This window comes from Equus przewalskii, chromosome 1, assembly GCF_037783145.1.
Source record: "Equus przewalskii isolate Varuska chromosome 1, EquPr2, whole genome shotgun sequence".
Classification (NCBI taxonomy): Eukaryota; Metazoa; Chordata; class Mammalia; order Perissodactyla; family Equidae; genus Equus; species Equus przewalskii.
Window position 1 is genome coordinate 6393872 of NC_091831.1, and position 19651 is coordinate 6413522.

Here is a 19651-nt window from a genome sequence, read left to right on the forward strand (position 1 = left end):
GGCCCGACACACTTCAGTCACAGCCGCACTGGCCCGACACACTTCAGTCACAGCAGCACTAGTCTGACACACTTCAGTCACAGCAGCACTGGCCCGACACACTTCAGTCACAGCCGCACTGGCCCGACACACTTCAGTCACAGCCGCACTGGCCATGCTACTAACTCCTCAGCAGCCCTTCACACTCCCACGGATGCCACTGGTCACCAACGACTTTTTAACCTTTGATTTAAAATTGCCACAGTACTTTATTCCAGTCACAAAGCTCCCGCCGACATGGCTGGACGAGCTCCCTTTGATAATGCCAGTGCTCCAGAGCAAAGTCCGCCGTCTGTGTGCTGGCCAGCCCAGCTATCAGGCTCTCCCTGCCTTCTCGGATGAAGCTGGTGTTCACTTCACTCGCCAGAAGTGGAAGTTAAGAAAATCCGATTTCATTGCTACAAACTGTCTCTACTTGACATTCTAGGTATTCCTCTACTTCTCATCTTCTCAGAAAAGGAAGAAATCAGAAGCTCCCATGCTCTGGAAGTGTCACACAAAAGGCTCTGTAACGGTGTGACTTCATTTGGGTCTCAGCCGTCCCTCGAGATTTTGGACTCTGTGCAGAGGCCCCAGGCGCGCGTCCACTCTGCAGCGTGTGTGAGTTCAGAAACGCACCAGGAATCCCGAGCCGTAAGGACAGGCGTCACAAGAGCCGACGGGTAAAGTGAAGAAGCTAGACTGGGTCATGCCAGGATTGCGGCCAGCTCCTACTACGTGTGTGCGTGCACGCCCCTGGCTGAGGAGACACATAATTAAAAGTATTTTAGAACACGAGTAGAGGGCAAATTAGGCCTACTGCCCAGTAAGGCGGGCTGTACGAAACAAGGAATGTTCATAAAAGCTGAAAACAAGACTCAACACCACTATGCCGTTTCTTCGGGCTTTGGGTGCCCTCCCAACCACGAGATGAATCACCACTAGGTCAGTGATAAAGGCGGGAAGGCCCGTGAAAATTTTATAAGCTGGTAAAAAAATTGTTGTTGGCTGACACATTTAAAGGAACTCTGCAAAGCTGCTACACTTATTTGCAGGTAAGCGGCAGACTTTGGCAGGTAAATAAAACATCGACTTTAAAAATGGCAGTACTAATGCTATACTGTTTGTGCCACGATTATTAAAACTCTGTCCTTAAGAAACACTGTCATCCAATCCTTCATTTCCAGGGACTCAGATTCCTCACCCTGAAGGCTCATTGCATGCTAATCCCACCTTTAAGGGGCTGCCTATAACTCACAGAGATCAAAGAGGGAAAGGGTGCAGACAGACGGTGGAGGGCCCTTGACCAAGTCTGGTCCCCACGGGTAACTGCTGCTCGGATGCAAACTGTGAAATGGAGATTTTACTATCTGTCTGACTGGAGGCAACTCGGCTGAAGAGGCAGGAATCCTAAAGAATTGGGTTTCTGTTAAATCGCTCTTTTTTTAAACCTTTCACTCAACTTTAACTGCCCCACCCCCACTCCCAACATCTCCAGGGCCTCCTGTGTTCACTAAAGCTCTGGACAGGAACTGCCAGAGAGGGTCTCGGCCAGCTGACCCCCACGGCCCCCCGTTCTCACTTAGAAAGATGGGGAGGCTCACTGCCCGGTGGTCGGCTTTAAGGGTCTACAAAGGCCTCATTTCTCTGTCCACTCCCGACACACGAATGCAGATACGCTTGCAGGGCTGGTTATTTCCTAAAGGTACATTATTTGGAGAATGCCTGGGAGGTTTTTTACATCTTTCTACGTTTCATACTGCTGGCATTCCGTTCATAATTAGCATACAATATTGTTACAAAAGTAACAGTTATTATTCAAAAGTTAAAAGATCCTTAACATCTCAGCCAGGGTCAGCAACCTGTGTCCCCCAGGCCACATCCAGGCACAGCTTGGCTTTTACTGCCACAAGCTAAGAATGGTTTTCACCTTTTTTTTTAGTGAGGTAAAACTCACATAATATAAAATTAACCTTTTTTTTAAGAGACTGCTCCTGAGGTAACATCTGTTGCCAATCTTCTTTTTTTCTTCTTCTTCTCCCCAAACGCCCCCAGTACATAGTTGTATATTTTGGTTGCAGATCCTTCTGGTTGTGCTATGTGGGACGCCTCCTCAGCGTGGCCTGATGAGCGGTGCCATGTCGGTGCCCGGGATCCGAACCAGCGAAACCCTGGACCACCGAAGCAGAGCGTGAGAACTTAACCACTCGGCCACGGGGCCAGCCCCCTAAAATTAACCATTTTAAAGTGTACAATTCAGTCGCATTTAGCACATTGTTGTGCAACTACCAACGCTGTCTAGTTCTAATTCTCAAATATTTTTCATTATCCCCAAAGGAAACGCCATACCCATTAAGCAATCACTTCCCATTCTCCGCACACCCCCCACCCCCACCGGCAGCCACTAATCTGCTTTCTGTGTCTATGGATTTGCCTACTCTGGCCATTTCTTATGAGAATCATAAGATATATGTCCTTTGGTGACCAGCTTCTTTCACTCCACATGTTTTCAAGGTTCATCCATGTCGTAGCATGTATCAGTACCTCACTCATTTTTACGGCAGAACAATATTCCATTTTATGGCTATGCCACATCTTGTTTATGCATTCATCCACTGATGGCCACCTGGACCACTTCCACCTTTTGGGTAGTGGGAATAGTACCAGTGCTATGGCCGTTCCTGTTCAAGGATTTGTCCGAATGCCTGTTTTCAATTCTTTTGGCATAAAGCTAGGAGTAGAATTGCCGGATGATACAGTAGTTCTATGTTTAACTTTCTGAGCCAAAGTGTTTTCTGGTTTTTACATTTTTACATGGTTCCCTTTTATTAATGGTTATATAAATATCCTCAATTTTGCCTCCTGGCCTGGAAAGCCTAAAGTATTTATTATCTGGACCTCTACAGACAAAGGGTGCCGATCTTACTGTTCCTTTTAACGGTTGAAGGCTTTACAATCACGAAGTACTTCTGGATATACGGTCTACTTTGATTTCACTGGCTTTTCATCACCACGTTGTGGGGCAGGAAAAACCGGTGGCAAGACCAGCCTTTTACAGATGATCAGAGGCCCACGACCACCAGGCGCTGGAGCTGGACTCACCCCATCTCCCTTCTCAAACCCAGCTTTCCTTCTCCTCTCCCTCCTGCTAATGCAGCCCTTGCAGTCAACTACACCAACAACCAGACTAAACAGCCCTTGCAGTCAACTACACCAACAACCAGACTAAGAAAGCACGTTATTGGAACCTTACATTAAATGGGAGACTTGAGAAGTAATCTTGTATCAATGCTGAGAGGAGGGGGAAACTTAGGGGGAAGTTCTAGGGATAACAAAGCCACCAAGATGCTGGTGATGCCCCCAGTTATCTGAGGAACACATCAACAGAGGTGTGTGGCTGAACTGTCTGGCTCCCCAATATCACCGAATATGGCTGCAGCACGGCACCTGGCATCCAGTTTAGTTCAGGACAGAGCCCCTTTTTAGGGAGCCCCTCCCCCCGGTCAGGGATGAGGGAGCTTCAAGGCCATTTAATCCCAGCACTCACTGGAATCCTGCGCTAACTCTGCCGCATGTCCTGGAAGGGACAACTCATCCAAGGGTGTGACTCCCCACTAACAGGAGACGTGTGTCTCTCAAGGCAGCTCCTGACACTTGGCTGACATGAAATCTCTCTGTCCCTTCGCCTTCATTTAACAAGGTGTGCCAGGGACCACACCAGGTGCAGGGAATAGAGCGAGGAAGACAGCTCAGCCCTTGTCCTCAAGGGCCCTCTGTCCAGGAGGGGACATGGGTAAAGAGTACACCAACTGCTCCCACGAGAGGAACAGAAGCATGTCATGGAACTGCAGAGAGCAGCAAGGGGGAGGCCCCTCATTCAGCCTGGGTGAGTGGAGAAAGGTTTACAAGTTGAGCTGAGCCTGGAAAAGCTAGACAGATGGAAGGAAAATAAAGGGTATTTCTAAGCAGACAGAAGAGCATACGCAAAGGCACCGTGGCCTGCCAGAACACGCAGGGTTAAATGTGTGAGAAATACCACCAAACGTCACTGGAGTCAGCAGGACTAAGTCCCATCCCTCCTGTATGTGGGAGTCCCCAGTATGGGTCCCATCCCCCTTTTCCCTCCCCTTGAAATCTCCAGGCCGATCCTCAAAGCAACAACCCCCAAGAACGATCTGAAGAAATCTGGCAGGCTAGCCACACTGCCCAGAGAACCAAGACGCATTCCTGCCTTTGAAAAATGGGTAGCAGAACACACATGACACTAGAAGGACTTGAAAATACATCTTGTGAAGTTAGCAGCACAGCAATTTGGAAGAAAAATACCCACATTTCCCTCCTGCTAAATCACTATTTGCCCCTGGTAAAGTCAATTATGTTAAAGAAAATAAGTTATTTTAGAAAAAAAAAAACAGGGCTTGATAAGTGCCTTTATTCCAGCAAATAAAACTCGGAGAGCGAATGCTTGAGTTCCTGTATTTCTGAGGGTCTCCGGGCAGCCTGAATGGTATTTCTCAGCCAAAATGTTGAGGACGGTCCATAATTCCCATGGTAATCTGAGCATCTTTCCTGGGACCTGAGCTCAAAACTGCCGCTGGTCTCTCAGAAAGGAGAAGAAACACGGCAGGCTCCTGACCATCTCTGGACAGCCAAGGCGCCCAGCGGTGTGGGGGGTGGGGAGGGTGAGCGGGGCGCACCACGCTTCCTTGTCTCCTCCTCCCCATCCTCTTGCCCAACACACACGCTTCCGGAAGCAAGTCCTGCAGGTTTTTCTCTTTTCTTTCCAAATACGCAGGAAAGACTTTGCTTCCAATAACACAGTCACAAGACTACCAAGTCACAACTGTTGAGTGTGACTAAGTTACACACTACCCCCAGCATTCTACATCAGTGGTTCTCAACAGAGAGCCAAATTGCCCCCAGGGGCCATGTGGCAATGGCTGGAGATATCTGGGGATGTCACAACTGAGGGAAGGGGAGTGCTCTTAGGATGTAGTGGGAGGAGGCCAGAGATGCTGCTAAGCACCCCGCAATGCACAGGATAGCTGCCCACGACCAAAAATTATCTGACCCAGAACGTCAACAGTACACAGGTCGAGAAATCCGCTTTAGATGGATTAGCTTGTTTAGCCCTCGAGCAATCCTGTGAGGGAGAAACTACTGTCCTCCATAGTCAACAAGTGAGCAGACTGGGGCACGGAGGGCTGCAGAGCCCCAACACGTCCCAACCCGGCACCTTGGTCCTGGCTCTGATTGGGCAGCCTCCACGGGAAGCACCTTCCTTGCAGTGACGTCACTGAACATCCGCAGGGACAAGGCAGTGAGCCTCAAACAGGTCACCTCCTGTGCAGCACCAGCCCCCGCTGGGCAGAGCTGGCCTCTGTCACATAGACTTAGGGCCAGCTGCTCCAGGCCCCTTGCTGAGCGCCACTGACCAGAGCTCATCCTCTGGACCACAGAGCTCCCTCAGCCCAGAATCTGCTTTCTTAGGGATTCTGCTAACAAATATAAGAAGGGGAAGGGACAGTGCTGTGAGTTCTGGGGGAGGCAGGCCTCTGGGCTCCTCAATCTGCCTCTGGGGCATGCTCGCCAGGCTCTCTCTCTCCACTCCCCTCCCTCCTCCCTCATCCCTCCCAGGTCTGGGGGACTGAGGACCATTCTCACTAGGCAGCTGTTATATACACCTATTGGAACAGCCCAGGGCTGAGAACCAAGGGCACAGTCAATTCTGGAAGGGGTGAGGAGGCCAATGTGATAAGCCCTGCAATACTGGGGAGGGTGGCAGGGAACAAGTTACATTTGGCACAAATCCTACATCACACTAAGGCAGCAAATCGCAGATGGTGACCTGGCACTAGCCAGGCACCCAGCCGGACAGGAGTGTAGCAGGAAATGAGGCCAAGAAGGCCACAAAGGGTACTTTAGGGGTTTCCAATCAGGCAGCAGCCACCAAAGTCTGAGAACGTGGATCAGAGAACCCAAGGGCCCAGGATGGATGCTACACTCCAAGAAGACAAACACAGAACGTGTTGGTTTAGCCATGAAAAAAATCTCACAGATCCACGTCCTTGCAATCCCCCCAAAGCTCCAAAACCACAGAGTTTTTGTAATTCATTTAATGGCAAAAATCTAGCCTGAGTGCAGATGAGGCTAATTAGAGGTTATTTCCCTCCCACTGTGCATGCTGGTACACTCGGGCAGCTGCATCCATATGTTTGACTGCGGGGTGCTGCCCGGACCTGCTGGGGGTGGTCAGCACACAAGCCATCTGCAGGGGTACCACCTTTCTTCGCACACTGAGACAAACCTGAATTTTGAAACACCACTAGCCCCAAGAATTTCAGATAACGGATTGCTAACCTGTACCAGAATATAAAAGCCCCATGAGGATGGCTCCAGATCCCCCCATGAGGATGGCTCCAGACCCCCAATGTCGAAGAACAAAGGTAGCAAGCAACCAGGAGGAAAGGAAGGAAGGAAGGAAAGAGTTACTGGAAGGCAGTTTTCTTTTACAGTCATGCACCGCTTGACGACGGGGACATGTCCTGAGGACTGCATTGTTAGGCGATTTCATCATCATCACTGTTCTAGCATCATAGGGTGTACTTACACAAACCTAGATGGCATAGCCTACTACACACCGAGCCTATATGGTACTAATGTCCTGGGACCACTGTCATCCACGCTGTCCATCGTTGACCGAAACGTGGTTATGTGGGGCATGACTATATCTCTAATTTCTCCGCAGCTTAAGACAATTGTGTTTACCACTCAAGCTGGGACACACGTACCTTCACCGCTAATCATCTCTACACGTAGCGTCACCTGCCCAGGTTAGCTGCTTATGCAGAATGCTCCTCTGCTCATACTGTTAACCAATTACTAGACAACTTGTCCAGTAATAAATAAAATAAAAATTAGAAAATTTTAAGAAAAGTAAAGCTCACAATGCCACACTGCCCTTTTCCAATTAAAAAGTCATTAAAACGATCACCAGAAATTGTATATTTTCTCTAGAAATATCAATAATATAATATCAATATTATAATAAGTTAATATCAATAATATAATAAGTGAAGATTAATAACAACAAGGAGTAGTCCTTTTTCCTGCTGAAAGCTCTCCCGCATACATTATCTTGCCAGCTCCTCCAGGCGCAGCTGAGAGGTGAACACAAGCACTATTCTTTTTCCATCTCCCAGGAGAAGGGCCCGGGGCTCGGGGAGGGTGGACGAGGCGTAAGTGTTGCACCCAGGCCTGGATTCCAGGCATTCCGACTCCCAATCAAATGCTCTTTACCCTACACCATAATGTCCCCACCCCTAACTTTAAGTTACTGTAGTTGGGACTGTAGCTGTGATGGAACTCTCCAGCCTTTTTCGATGCATGCCTAGTCATAAAGACCTCGGTTATTGCAGAATATAAAGATTCCATTCCAGAAAAGAAACAAAAACCAACACGTAGAAACAAAGACACAGATCTCATTAGCAGGCTTCAGGACACCACCTTCTGAGGCCAAAAGAATGCAACAGGCATGGGGTCTGGGGGTGCCATGCACGTTTTAGGATAGTGAGAACAGGAAGTGCCAGGCAGATATGAAGATAACTCATTTCGAAAGCAGCTTTCCTTATGCTCACGAGTCGACCCCACCTCACCCCCTCCCGCCAGGAGCACCTTCTGGGTTAAGTACACAGAGAAGAACACCCTGCAATCTAGAGGACACAAGCAGCAGAATACACATCAAGGGAAATGGCAGCATCTGCCCTCATTCACATCTCTTCACGTCTTTGTAGGGGTCTGGACTTCTGTTCTGCCAGTGACTCCCAGGGATGAGAAGGTGTGAGAACTTACAATCCCTGGGCTCAGAGCCCATAATGCTAAAGGGTCCATCATAACTCTTACTGACGGACGGAGAATAAGTACCGAGAGGAACATGTGGAGATCACCAAAGCTCACCCCTCCTCGTCCTGCAGGGCACCTAGCAGACTACATTCCTGAGCCCCAGATGCCATTATGTCTGACCAGGGACTGAGCTCTGGGTAAAGGAATGTGAGCAGAGGGATGGGCACCACCTCCAGCCCCGGCAGGGAAGAAAATCTCCTGTGAATTGTCCTTCATCTCTTTCTTTACCCATCCACAAGCTGAAAGGCAAGGAGCTCAAGAGCCTAGTGGAAGGCAGAGCCACAGGAGAGAAGTGTGAATCCCTGAATGACTAGCCAGTGCAGAGCCCCTGTGCCCCCTCCCCACTGCCCACTTGGACTGTAACAGGAAGGACAAACAAGCTTTTGTGGGATGAAGCCAGTGAAACGATGGAGCTCTTTGTTTCAGCAGCTAGCTAATGCTAACTCAGAAAGGAATTCACAATAGTTACATTTATATATAAAAATGTATCTAATTTATCCAAGTACATTAAGCAAAATCACTTAAGATGGCATACAAATTTTGTATCACACTCCTGAGGGACTGCAGCAGCAAACTGCTACTGTAAACAGTAATTGCAACAGGATAAAGATTCTGAGTTATTGGTTTTTTTCTTTGAGGAAGACTGGCCCTGAGATAACATCCACTGCCAATCCTCTAGGAAGACTGGCCCTGAGCTAACATCTGTGCCCATCTTCCTCTATTTTATATGTGGGACGCCTGCCACAGCATGGCTTGACAAGCAGTGCATAGGTCCACGCCTGGGATCTGAACCAGTGAACCCCCGCCCACCAAAGTGAAGCGTGCAACCTTAACCACTATGCAACCCGGCCGGGCCCCCGAGTTACATTTGTGATGAGATTCATCCAGGGGAGCTTTAGAGATTTGCCTTCATCTAGTCCCTTCAGGGCCCCTGGGAATCAAGAGGAACCCTGGCCCCTGATCCGACCCCGGAGCAAACTTTAAAATTCTAGGGAAGCCATGAAACATCTCTCCCCATCTTCGACCCTCCCCTCAAACAAGCAGGGGCTGCAGAAGCAATAGGGCCCACCAGGCAGACTGGGATGCTGGGAGAGCCTGAATTAAACCAGGAATTCAGTCTCAAGCAACACAAGGCTCTCCCCACAATCAATCAATAAAGAATGAAAGAAACTAACACTTGACCAAGCACAGACCAAGGGCAAGGTTTGTGCTGGGTTCTCTCTCTTTATCCCCAGAACTGCCCAACAAGGTTGGCATTATCATCAATTTTTTAAAGAAGGTTTATGGTAAACAACTCGCCCAAGGTCACTTAGCTAGCAGGAGATGGGGCTGAGATTCAAAGAGGGATCTCTATGACCACAAACCTGTGATCTTTTGGCACATACCATACGCTAAAAGAAAACCTTTTTCTCTTCAAGGCACCCAAATGAAAATTAAACAAGCTAACAGACATCTGTCTGGGGGTGAAACCATCTGCCTTTTGAAGGCAGAGAGGGCCTGTGTGCACGGATACTCAGCATCCCACCTGCACGCAGGGAAGCAGATGACTGCAGAGCGCCGTGCTAAGGCTGTGCTTATAAATGACCATCAAGAAGCACTGAGTCATTAATTTGTCACAGGCCAACATCCTCCCCCACCCCATGCACTACTGAAATTAAAGCGCTCCCAGGACGGCCCAGGGCCACAGCAGGCTGTGCATGGTGTGACCCGGTGGGAGGAGCCAGCCTCATGGTCTGAAAAGTGAAGAGTGCCCCCTGGAGTTGTTCACTGCGCTGACAGGGAATGTGCGAGGCCAGTAGCAAAGCCTCCTTGCCATCCCTAGAGAACTGGGATTCCAGAACCAGAGTGAGCCTCGCCTTCCTACTCACACTACAAAAACAAATGGAAGGAGACCAGAAATAAATATCGCGGATATCTTAGTCTCTCAATACTAAAGGCAGGTGAACACAGGCAGGTGGAGCCCGAGAGACACCCCAGAGGAAAAGCCCACTCCCAGTGTGCCTTCACTTACACACACACGACTTCGTGTCCAGCTCTCAAACTATCTGATCATACTGTCCTGTCACCATCTGATGACAAGAAATCCTGATGTTTGAACACAGAAACCAGTAGGAGTCCTTAACTTCAATTCCATGAGCCTTGCGAGGGAAGTGGGGGCTTAGTCGGCTAGCTCCCCCCGCCTCACTTCCCAGGCGTCTGCAAAGCACTGGGAACCCAAAGCCTTACAGGAAAAAATGACCCAGAAGGTGGCCACTGAAGGCAGATGAAAATTCAGACAAAAAACCTTATGTCATGATAATCACAATGCTATGGGCTGAGTTGTATCCCCAAAAATTCAGTCGTTGAAGTTCTAACCACCACCCCACCCCCCCCAGCTCTCAGCACGCATTTGGATGTATTTAGAGATGGGGTCTCTGAAGAGGTGGCTGAGGTAAAAGGAAGTCATAAGGGTGGGCTCTAATCCAATATGACTGGGTCCTTATAAGAAGAGGAGAATAGGACACAGACACACACAGAGGGAAGACCATGTGAGGACACAGGGAGAAGGAGCCATCTACAAACCAAGGACAGGCCTCAGAAGGAACCAACCCTGCCAGCTCCTTGATCTTAGACTTCCAGCCTCCAGAACTGTGAGAAATAAATTCCTCTTGGTTAAGCCCCCAGCGTGGTACTTTGTTAAGGCAGCAGACTAATACACATACTTTACTTTACACACTGATCTGAATCACAGCCCCAAAGTCCTTCCCACCTTATTAATAAAAGCAAACATAGGAAGAATGCTATTTCTATTCGCATAACAGTGTTTCCAAACTGCCTTATGGTAGATTAGCTCTTGTGACCCTCCCAAAAGCACTAGCAACCCATTTTGAAAATGTGGAAAAGGATGGAGAGGTTCAAAGACTATTCTCAGGTCACATGAACAAAGAGTGGTAGGTAGTGGCAGGGCTAAAACTCAAACTCCGTGCCCTCACTGGGTCCCCTCCTCATTGCTTACCTCTCAGAAGATCCTCTCAAGACACAAAAGGAGTTTGAAAAGTGCCCATCTTGCCGAGCACGTGGGCCAGCAGTGTAAAGCACTGCTGATCTGCCAACCAGCCTCTCACTCCTGATCTTTCCAACTGGACTCAGGGCCCTTCCAGGAACAAACTCAACAATTTCACAGCTCAGTAGCCCTGCTCCTGCTGCCCTTCCTGCGAGCACCACCTCCAGCAGCAGCCCTCCCTCGAACCACAGCACAGGCACCTGCCCACAGGCTCGTCTCCCAAATTAAACCAAGCCAGCCCTCAAGGATGGGCTGTAATAAGGTAAATGCAAATCCAAACCACAATGACACACCACTACACACCTCTCAGAGTGGCTGAAATAGACAAGAGAGATAACTAAAAATGCTGGCGAGGTACAGAGAAACTGGATCACACATATATGGCTGCAGGAAATAGGAAATGGTACAGCCATTCTGGAAAAGTCTGGCAGTTTCTTAAAAAACCAACTATGCAACTAGCATACAATTCAGCAGTTACACTCCTGGGCATCTATCCCAGAAAATGAAGGCTTCCATTCACACAAAAACCTGCACATGAATGTTCATAGCAGCTTTATTTGTAACAGCCAAAACCCAGATGTCCGTCAACAGGGGAACAGTTGAAAGCATCTGTGGTACATCCATACCATGGAACACTACTCAGCAATGAAAAAGAATGAACTATTGACATACACACACACAACCTGATGAATCTCCAGAGAACTACGCTGAGTGAAAAAAGCCTGTCCAAAAAGGTTACATACTGTGTGGTTCTGTTCACATAACAGTCTTGAAATGATAAAATCATAGAAATGGAGAACAGACTAACGGTTGCCAGGGCTTCTGTTGGAAGGAGGAGGGAGATGGTGTGACTATAAAAGAACAACATGTGGGGTCCTTGGGGTGATGGAAATGCTCTGCATTTTGACTGTATTGATGTCAATATCCTGGTTCAGACACTGTACTATAGTTTTGCAAGATATAACTTTGGAGGAAACTGGTAATGGGTACATGGGTTATCTCTCTGTACCATTTCTTACAACTGCATGTGTCTATAATTATCTGAAAACGCAAAGTTTAAAGAAGAAAAAAAAGAGAGAGGAAGGAAGGAGGGAAGGATAGAGCGCAAGTGAGCGAGCTTGGGCAGAGACACTGTGGCATTCTCCGATGTACCCAGCAAAGGACTCAACAACAGCCTGTTTCTTTGTCTATGTTTTCACTACTTGCATCCTCAGAAGTCACAAGAGAACAAGAGAAAGAACTGTTCACAGATCTTAAGACAATCCTGATAAAACGTCTGATATTCTAAGGCAAACACTAGCACAACAATAAATTTAAAATTTGTATAACGTTTCCAAAGTAAAATCAGGTTTGTAGAAATATAATATGCCCTAATTTGGTTTTTCTGCAACTGCAGTGAATGAAAATGTCTGCATTTCTATTTACTTAGAATCAAATCTAATTTTTCTTCCCCAAAGTAGCAGCTTGCTTGCTACTCTAGATAACAAGAGATCTCGCTGCAACTCCCACACTCCCAAATTTATTTGGACATTACACTATTCCTAGCAATTATCATTACTCACACCTAATCGGCATATACACATCATGCTCCCCAACACCAAGCAAATGTCCCTTACCCCCGATATAGGAACAAAAATACACCACTAAGAAATCAACTTTTGAGGAAAAGCATTCTTCCAGCAACTGCGGCTGTTAAATCCAAGCAGGAAATCACTTGCCACGACATTTCTAAACTGTGCTTTATTAAGTAAAAAATAAATGAAAGCAACACTCCACTGAGTGCTTGGCTTATCTCAAACACAGGGCTCCGTGCTCTGCCAACATTCTCTCAATGAATCCTTGCTGGGCTTTGCATAGGCAGGCTTGGCTCCATTTTCCAGATGAGGAAACTGAGGCTAAGAAAGCATGAGTAATTTGCTCAAAGGTCACTTACTGAACAAGACCCAGGAGTTAAAAGGTTTCTGTGCAGCCACGCCCACATCTTCGTTTGAGAGTTCTACCCGGAAGAGGCCAGAGCGAAGAACACACCTGGTCCACTAGTGTTCTGTCTGCTTCGAAACAAAGTTAAAGGCTAGAGGGGCTGGCCCCGTGGCCAAGTGGTTAAGTTCGCGCGCTCCGCTGCAGGCGGCCCAGTGTTTCGTTGGTTCGCATCCTGGGCGCAGACATGGCACTGCTCATCAAACCACGCTAAGGCAGCGTCCCACATGCCACAACTAGAAGGACCCACAACGAAGAATATACAACTATGCACTAGGGGGCTTTGGGGAGAAAAAGGAAAAAAATAAAATCTTTAAAAAAAAAAAAGAGTTAAAGGCTAGAAAGAGAGCCTCACTCTCCCACTGCCCTCTACACCGGCTCTCTTAGTTTCCTACTGCTGCATAACAAACTGCCATCTATTTCCAGGCTCATTTTGGGTGTTGGCAGAATCCAGCTGGGACTGTAGGATTGAGGTCCCTGTTTCCTTGCTGGCTGTCAGGTGAGGGCTGCCCTTGGCTCCCTGAGGCCTCTATCTGGTCCTTGCAAGTGGGTCCCTACATCTCAGAGCCAGCAACTGCACACTAAACCCTTCCCAGGCTCAGAATCTCTCTGACTCTACCTCTGCATCTTTCTTCTGAGTCCCTCTTCGGTGACCAGCCAGAAAAGTTGTCTGCTTTTTGGGCCCATGTGGATGATCCAGGATCATCTATCTCAAGGTTCATGTTAATAACATCTGCAAAGTCCCTTGTGCCATGTCACATAACATTCACAGATTCTGGGGATTAGGGCATAGACATTTTGGGGGACCATTACTTACCTCCCACACTATCACTGAGAGGCGAGCACAGCATCTTCAGCTGTGACGGCAGAACATGCTGCATCTTTTTACTCAGTCTTAGGAACAGGATCCATATGAACACAATCTTACTGGTGTGGAGAGCTAAGACTCTGAGTTACTGGTGGTGATGGAAAAGTTTATACGGTCCAAGCCGTGGTGTGACAGCTAGGTCAAAGTTCATGCCAGCATTAATAAACCAAGTCTGTAAACACTGACCCACCAAACTCAAGCCCAACGGGAGAAATTAACAGGCTAGTAAATTTCACAGGCACTCGCAGCCCCCACCATGAATCTGGGGAACCAGCATTTTCTGCCTTTGCTGAGGAAGCAACACATCGGCTGTTTACTCCTTGCCTGATTTTGCAAAATAAATAAATAACTGAAGTGTCTAATTTACAAACAATGCTTCTAACAGAGTCCAAATACTTGCAAACAATGCGCTGTGATTCATGTTTCCAAATGAGATGGAGTTTTATCATTTTCTTTCCCCTCGTGATTCATTCATTGGCCAAGTCAGTGGCCAGAATGGAAGTGTGGCCCACCCACAGATCCCCCAGAAAGCCTCTAGGGAAACAGAGCTCTGTTGTTAGGCTCCCCAGAAAAACACTGTGGTTGGGAAGGGGTATCTCCAGTAATTTTCCCTTAAGCAGAAACAGCCAATTAGCTAATGGGAATGAATCCCTACCTCCCAGCACTTACATCTTCCCAGCCCACACCCTTCGTGAAAACCAGTGGAATCCTCCCTGTGCATCCCAGACAAGTGGGAAGCCTGGGATGACCCCAGTGCACGCATCCCTTCCTTCCCTTCTGCCCAAAATCGATTGTTCCAGGCCGGCCTGCCCTCCCTGTAGGAGGCTCTATTATTTAAAACTCCTTCTGATGCTGAGCGAGTTGTGCTGCCTTGTCATTTCCACCCAGTTCAGCGGTCTCATCCCTACCCTGTGAAACTAAGCAGAGTAGCCCTACTCTTTCTTCTACCTGACAGCCACTCACATCCTTCCTAGACACACCTGGCAAAACCATCCAGACACTTTTCTTCTTTGGAAAAAAGTTTTCTTAAAACTGAAGTATCAGCCAAAGGTTTTACGTTAGAAGTCACAGCAGTGAGTCCTAAGGAAGCTTCTGCGAGGCGTGTGACTTAATGGGGAGGGACACAGCCATGTTCTTGCCCTCAACCACCTCCCCACTGAGGAGATTCTGCTCACTCTATCCCTGAACTTACCTTCTGGTGTCCTCTAGACACGACAGTCAAGCCACTCTACAGGTATCATACCTACAGTCTCCTCAATGACACCATCAGATCACCCAGGGAGCCAAGGAAATGTATCAAGGTGGCTTCAAATGCAGTGCTCCAAAGAGAAGCCCCTCCCCCAGCTCCTGGGAGTACAGTGCAGGAGAGCATGAACTCTAGAACCACAGCAAGGGTTCAAGCCAGGGAGCAGCACTTAGTAGTGGTGTGAGAGAGGGGAAGCAATTGATCTTCCCTCTGCCTCTGTAGTCCCCACCGCACAGGACAGAGGGGGCAAGCCCTGCGCCCCAGCTAGAGCTGCTCCGTGCCCCCTCTGCAGGGTGGTGGGCCCCTGGCTCCTCTGCTTGCTCCTGCCTCTCCTCAGTCCTCCAGCTCTTCCTCCATCTCTCAGTGCTGTGCTCCCTGCAGGTCTGTCCTGAGTTCTCTCCCCATACACATCACCCCAGCAGGCTCACCACAGCCTGGACCCCATTGCCACCACACCTGAAACAATCCCAGCTAGCATCTCCACCCCAACCCTCCCTCATCAAATGCAGATTAATGGGGAGGTTTCTGCACGACGTGCCCCCAGCTGAATCCATGCAGAAGCACACAGGGTGCAGGCTCAGCTCACAGAGTCAGAAAGCCCACCTCTGCCACTGACCTTTGTGCATGTCTGAGCCTCAGTTTCCACATCTCTAAAACAGAGGCAGGAAGGGAGCTCCGTCACAGTGGTCCTGAAGCCAGGAGGCCCCCCAACCGGTGTGTGGCACAAGCCACTGTAGGCCCAGAGAGGGGGACCCAGGCTCAGGCCTGTTCCCAAGGCCACTGTCCAAGCATCTAGCAGAGATAAGCAACTGGAGTCTCATAAAGGAGAGCCCTGGGGGCTAAAGCCACCTAGGAGGCTTTCCAAAAGTCAGAGGGCCAGGACTGAACCAGACCAGCCGTGGGAGTGGGCACCACACTCCTGGAGCCAGCGGGGCGCTGCACGGGCTCAGAGACCCGAGGGCAGGGCAGGCTGAGCCGGAGCCCTAGAGGGCACAACCCAGCGGCAGAGGGGAGGCCAAGGTCACAAGAGGCCTTGCAAGTGGGGCAGAGTCTGGCCTGGGTGAGGGAGGTGGTCAGGACTCCTTTGGATGGAAAAGCAGGAGGAAAGTGAGACTTAAAATCACCGGGAACATCCAGGGATCCCAGAGGGCAGCCGGGGCGGACGGGAACCCGGGGTAGAGAAGACAGGAGCCCACAGGCCTCGGCAGGCCGGGCTGCGAATGGCCTGCGGAGGCCGGCAGAGCGCGGCAAGGGCCGGGGTCTGCTCGTTTGCCATTAAGGAAAGCCTCGCTCTCTGGAATGTGTAGTCACTCCGTCCGAAATGTAAACTTGCAACCCGATTCCCCCACTCCCCTCAGGAAACGACAAAGAGCGGCGGAGCCAAAACAGGTCCCCGCCCTCCCCAACCAGCTCTCCGGGCCCCGGGGACAGCGGAGCGCTCGGCTGCTCCTCTCCGAGGGTCCCGCACGGCCCAGGGCGCGACCACCAAGTGGCGGGCAGCGCGCTCGGCCCGCCCGGGTGGCGCAGGCCACTTCCTACTGGGCAGAGAACAATTCTTCGCTTTGATCATTGCAACTTGAAACTGTCCACACCGAGCCCCAGACTCTGAACACAACTTCATCCAAAAAGCAAAAAGGCGCGGCAGAACAATGACGCCGGGGCTGCCCGGCCGGGCCCAGCCAAACTGAAGGCTTCGGCCGCGGGCAGAATGGGATCTCCGAGTTAGGGGAAGCCCCGGAGACTGGAAGGCTCCGCCACTGGGGTGCCCGCCCGAGCACTGGACGTCGGAGGGGACACCCTCGGGAAGTGACACAACCCGCCCCTCACCCCCGCGTGTCCCCGGCCCGGCTTTCCCGGGCTCCGGCGGGGGCGCGGGGACAGCGTGCGCCCGGGGTCCGAGTGGGCAGAGCCAGCCGACGGGGTGCGATCGGGCGCTCGGCCGGGCGGCGCGGGCGGGCGGGCGGGGCGAAGACGCCTCTTCCCGCGCCGCGGCCACTCCGCATCCCGCCCGCGCCGCCCGCGCCGGCTGCAACAGGCTCGGCGCACCCCCGCCCCGCCGCCCGCGCCCCGCCAGGCCCCGGCCGCCCGGAGCGCCGCGCCCCGAGAAGTTGGGGCAAGTGGCGGGCGCGGCGGCGGGGACGCGGGGCAGGCCCGGCGCGAAGCGGGCGGCGCGCGCTGCTCACCCACGCCGTATTTCTCCTCTCTCTTGGTGGGCACCCAACGCGTCATGGCGCCGCGCGGGGCCCGCGCCCCAGGCCGCCGCGAGAGCCGCCGCCGCCGCCGCCGGTCGGGCAGGAAACTCCGCGCCTAGGCCGCCATTTTCCATTCCTTTCGAGCCGCGACAGGATGGGAGGAAAAAGTTTGCGGCGGAGGCGGTGTCATGTGGGACGGGGCGGGCGGAGCGTCGCGGGCCGGATGGGAAAGGCCGGGAGCTCCGGAGAGAGGCGGGACGGCCGCCGGCTGCGCGCCCGCCCTCGCGCGCCCCGACCCCGCCGGCGCCCCGGCTGCGCCCCTACCCCGCGGCCCCCGCGGCCGCCGCCGACCCGGTAACCCAGCCCGATCACAGCGCGCCCCACCCGTCCCCCGCATTCCCGGCCCCCGGACACCCCATGGAGCCCCCCGCAGGGACGTCGTCTTCTCATTATCCAGAGTCTCCTTGAACCAGTGAGCCCTCCTGGGGACTGGGTCTCATGCAATGAGAGGGGTGCGCCCCCGGGGGACGAGGGATTTCTATGAGTCTTATGAAGCGTGTGGTTTGTACAGCACGGGGGTTAGACCAGCGCCTGGTGATGTAATGTCCCTAAATGAGGTTCCGCCTTGGTGGTGAGTCCTGGAGCTGAGCTAACTCGGAGGTCCACTGGGAGGAGCCTTCCAGAGCACGTGGTTCATGCATTCGTTAGACGGACATTAACTGAGCACCTACCCAATGCCCAGATGTGCTCAGAGCACCAAACTAGCCGGCATAGGGCGGAGGGGGTGATGAGGGAAGTTAACAACAAATAGGCCGGCTTTTCGTGCTTGGGCAAGGGCACCCAAGGCGGTGGGAAGAGATGGTGCCGTGCTGGTCAGGGAGCACCCTCCAGGAAGTTGACCTCTTGCTTGAGTGTTGAATGAGTGGAGTTACCCAGAGAAGCCAGGAGGGAGAGGCAGGAACAGCCTCGCTAAGGCCCGAGACCTCAGCCGCCTCGGGCTTGCAGAAACTTCTGCTGGTTCAGCGGCACTCAAGGTGTGTGAAGTGGGAGAAGAGAGGAAGTTGGGAGAGGTGCTGGCCGGGAAAGGACACCCATGCCAGGTCTAGAGCAGCGCGCATCACTTCTTAGGAACTTCTTCGCTCTGCAGGGAGTGTTCAGACTCTCCTGTTGCTCACTCCAGTGAAAGATGGGGCTTCGGATCTTCCGAGGAAAACCTTAAAACAGCACACATGCCTATTTATTTTTACCATGATTTTGGAAAGCAATAGAAAGGCTAAAGCCAAGAAAAGGAGGAGGAAGGAGACAGCCTCAGAATGAAGGCAGCACCCTAAATGGAGTAAATTTGGTTTCATGGACTGTTAACGCTATCCTCCTCTCTTTCATGCCCTAAGAACCAGTGACAACGCAGTCGGCCTGGGCGCCTTCAGGGGCTGGAGGAAGGAAGGTAAAAAGGATGGAAGGCTCCATGGGGTAGGGACAGCACTGGGTGGCAGAGCTGGGGAGGGGACCAGTAGGGCCTAGGAAAGGCCAGGTGGGCCACCTTTCTGCTGCCTAGATGGCCCGTCGTCTGCCCTTGGGGCCACAATGAGCCAGGGAAATCTCAGCGTTCCACCCAGAATGCACATTAAATGAACACTTGGGAATGCGCCAGGAGTTTGTCAGTTTGGGTGGATGAGAGGGAATCTGCTGTATTCAAGAGGATGCAATGCCATTGCCTTTGAATTGAGAGTTTACGATAATCAACCACAGATTCATAGAACTTTATAGGCCTTGTTTTACTGATAAAGAACTTAAGTCCCACAGAGCAAAGGTAACTAGGCTCCGATCACACAGCCTCATGCACACACTTATAGCCTTCTGTGGAAATTAGAAACCTCAGGGGCTCAGACCCTGAACCCATGGCCTAGTGACTCTGACTCCTTGAAGGAGGAACACCTGGGAAGGTGCTGTACAGGAGAAGTAGAGTGCTCCAAGACAAACGACATGGTGGCCTGACCTACTCTAGGTCAGGGTGGGCTTCCCTGAGAAAACAATGTCGGCCCAGACTTTAAGGATAAGCAGAAACTAGGTAGGTGAACGGCTGAGGGACAGCATGTGCAAAGGCCCTGGGGAGGAAAGGAACACAAAGCCCTCAAGGAACCGAAAGGCCAGTATGTCTGAAGCATAGGGAACAACACAGAAGTGACACAAAATGGGCCTGCAGTAGAATGGTCTTTTAGATCTTGCTAGGAATTCGGAATTCTGCAAAGAAAACCTGAAAAACAAACTTTGGTGATCCCTACCTTCTCTTTTATGCCCAATTTCAGCTCTGCTTGTGTGGCTGCACATTGGGGAAGATGGGGTGTTGTAGTGAAAGACCAGGGGCTCGAGAGCCACACAGCCCTCGGAGGCCTGGCCTTGCCATT

The 19651-nt window shown here is 51.1% G+C and overlaps 1 protein-coding gene across 2 annotated transcripts in view; it reads right to left on the minus strand.

Annotated features, from left to right (window-relative positions):
• DOCK1 (dedicator of cytokinesis 1) overlaps positions 1-17534 on the minus strand; it is a 503206-nt gene extending 485672 nt beyond the window's left edge. For both annotated transcript variants that reach the window (XM_070566542.1, XM_070566478.1), the window contains exon 1: positions 17238-17534. In XM_070566542.1, coding sequence (XP_070422643.1) covers positions 17238-17283 — 46 coding nt within the window. In that variant the 5' untranslated portion in view covers positions 17284-17534. The remainder of the gene's footprint in view (positions 1-17237) is intronic.
• Positions 17535-19651: the final 2117 nt, after the last annotated feature.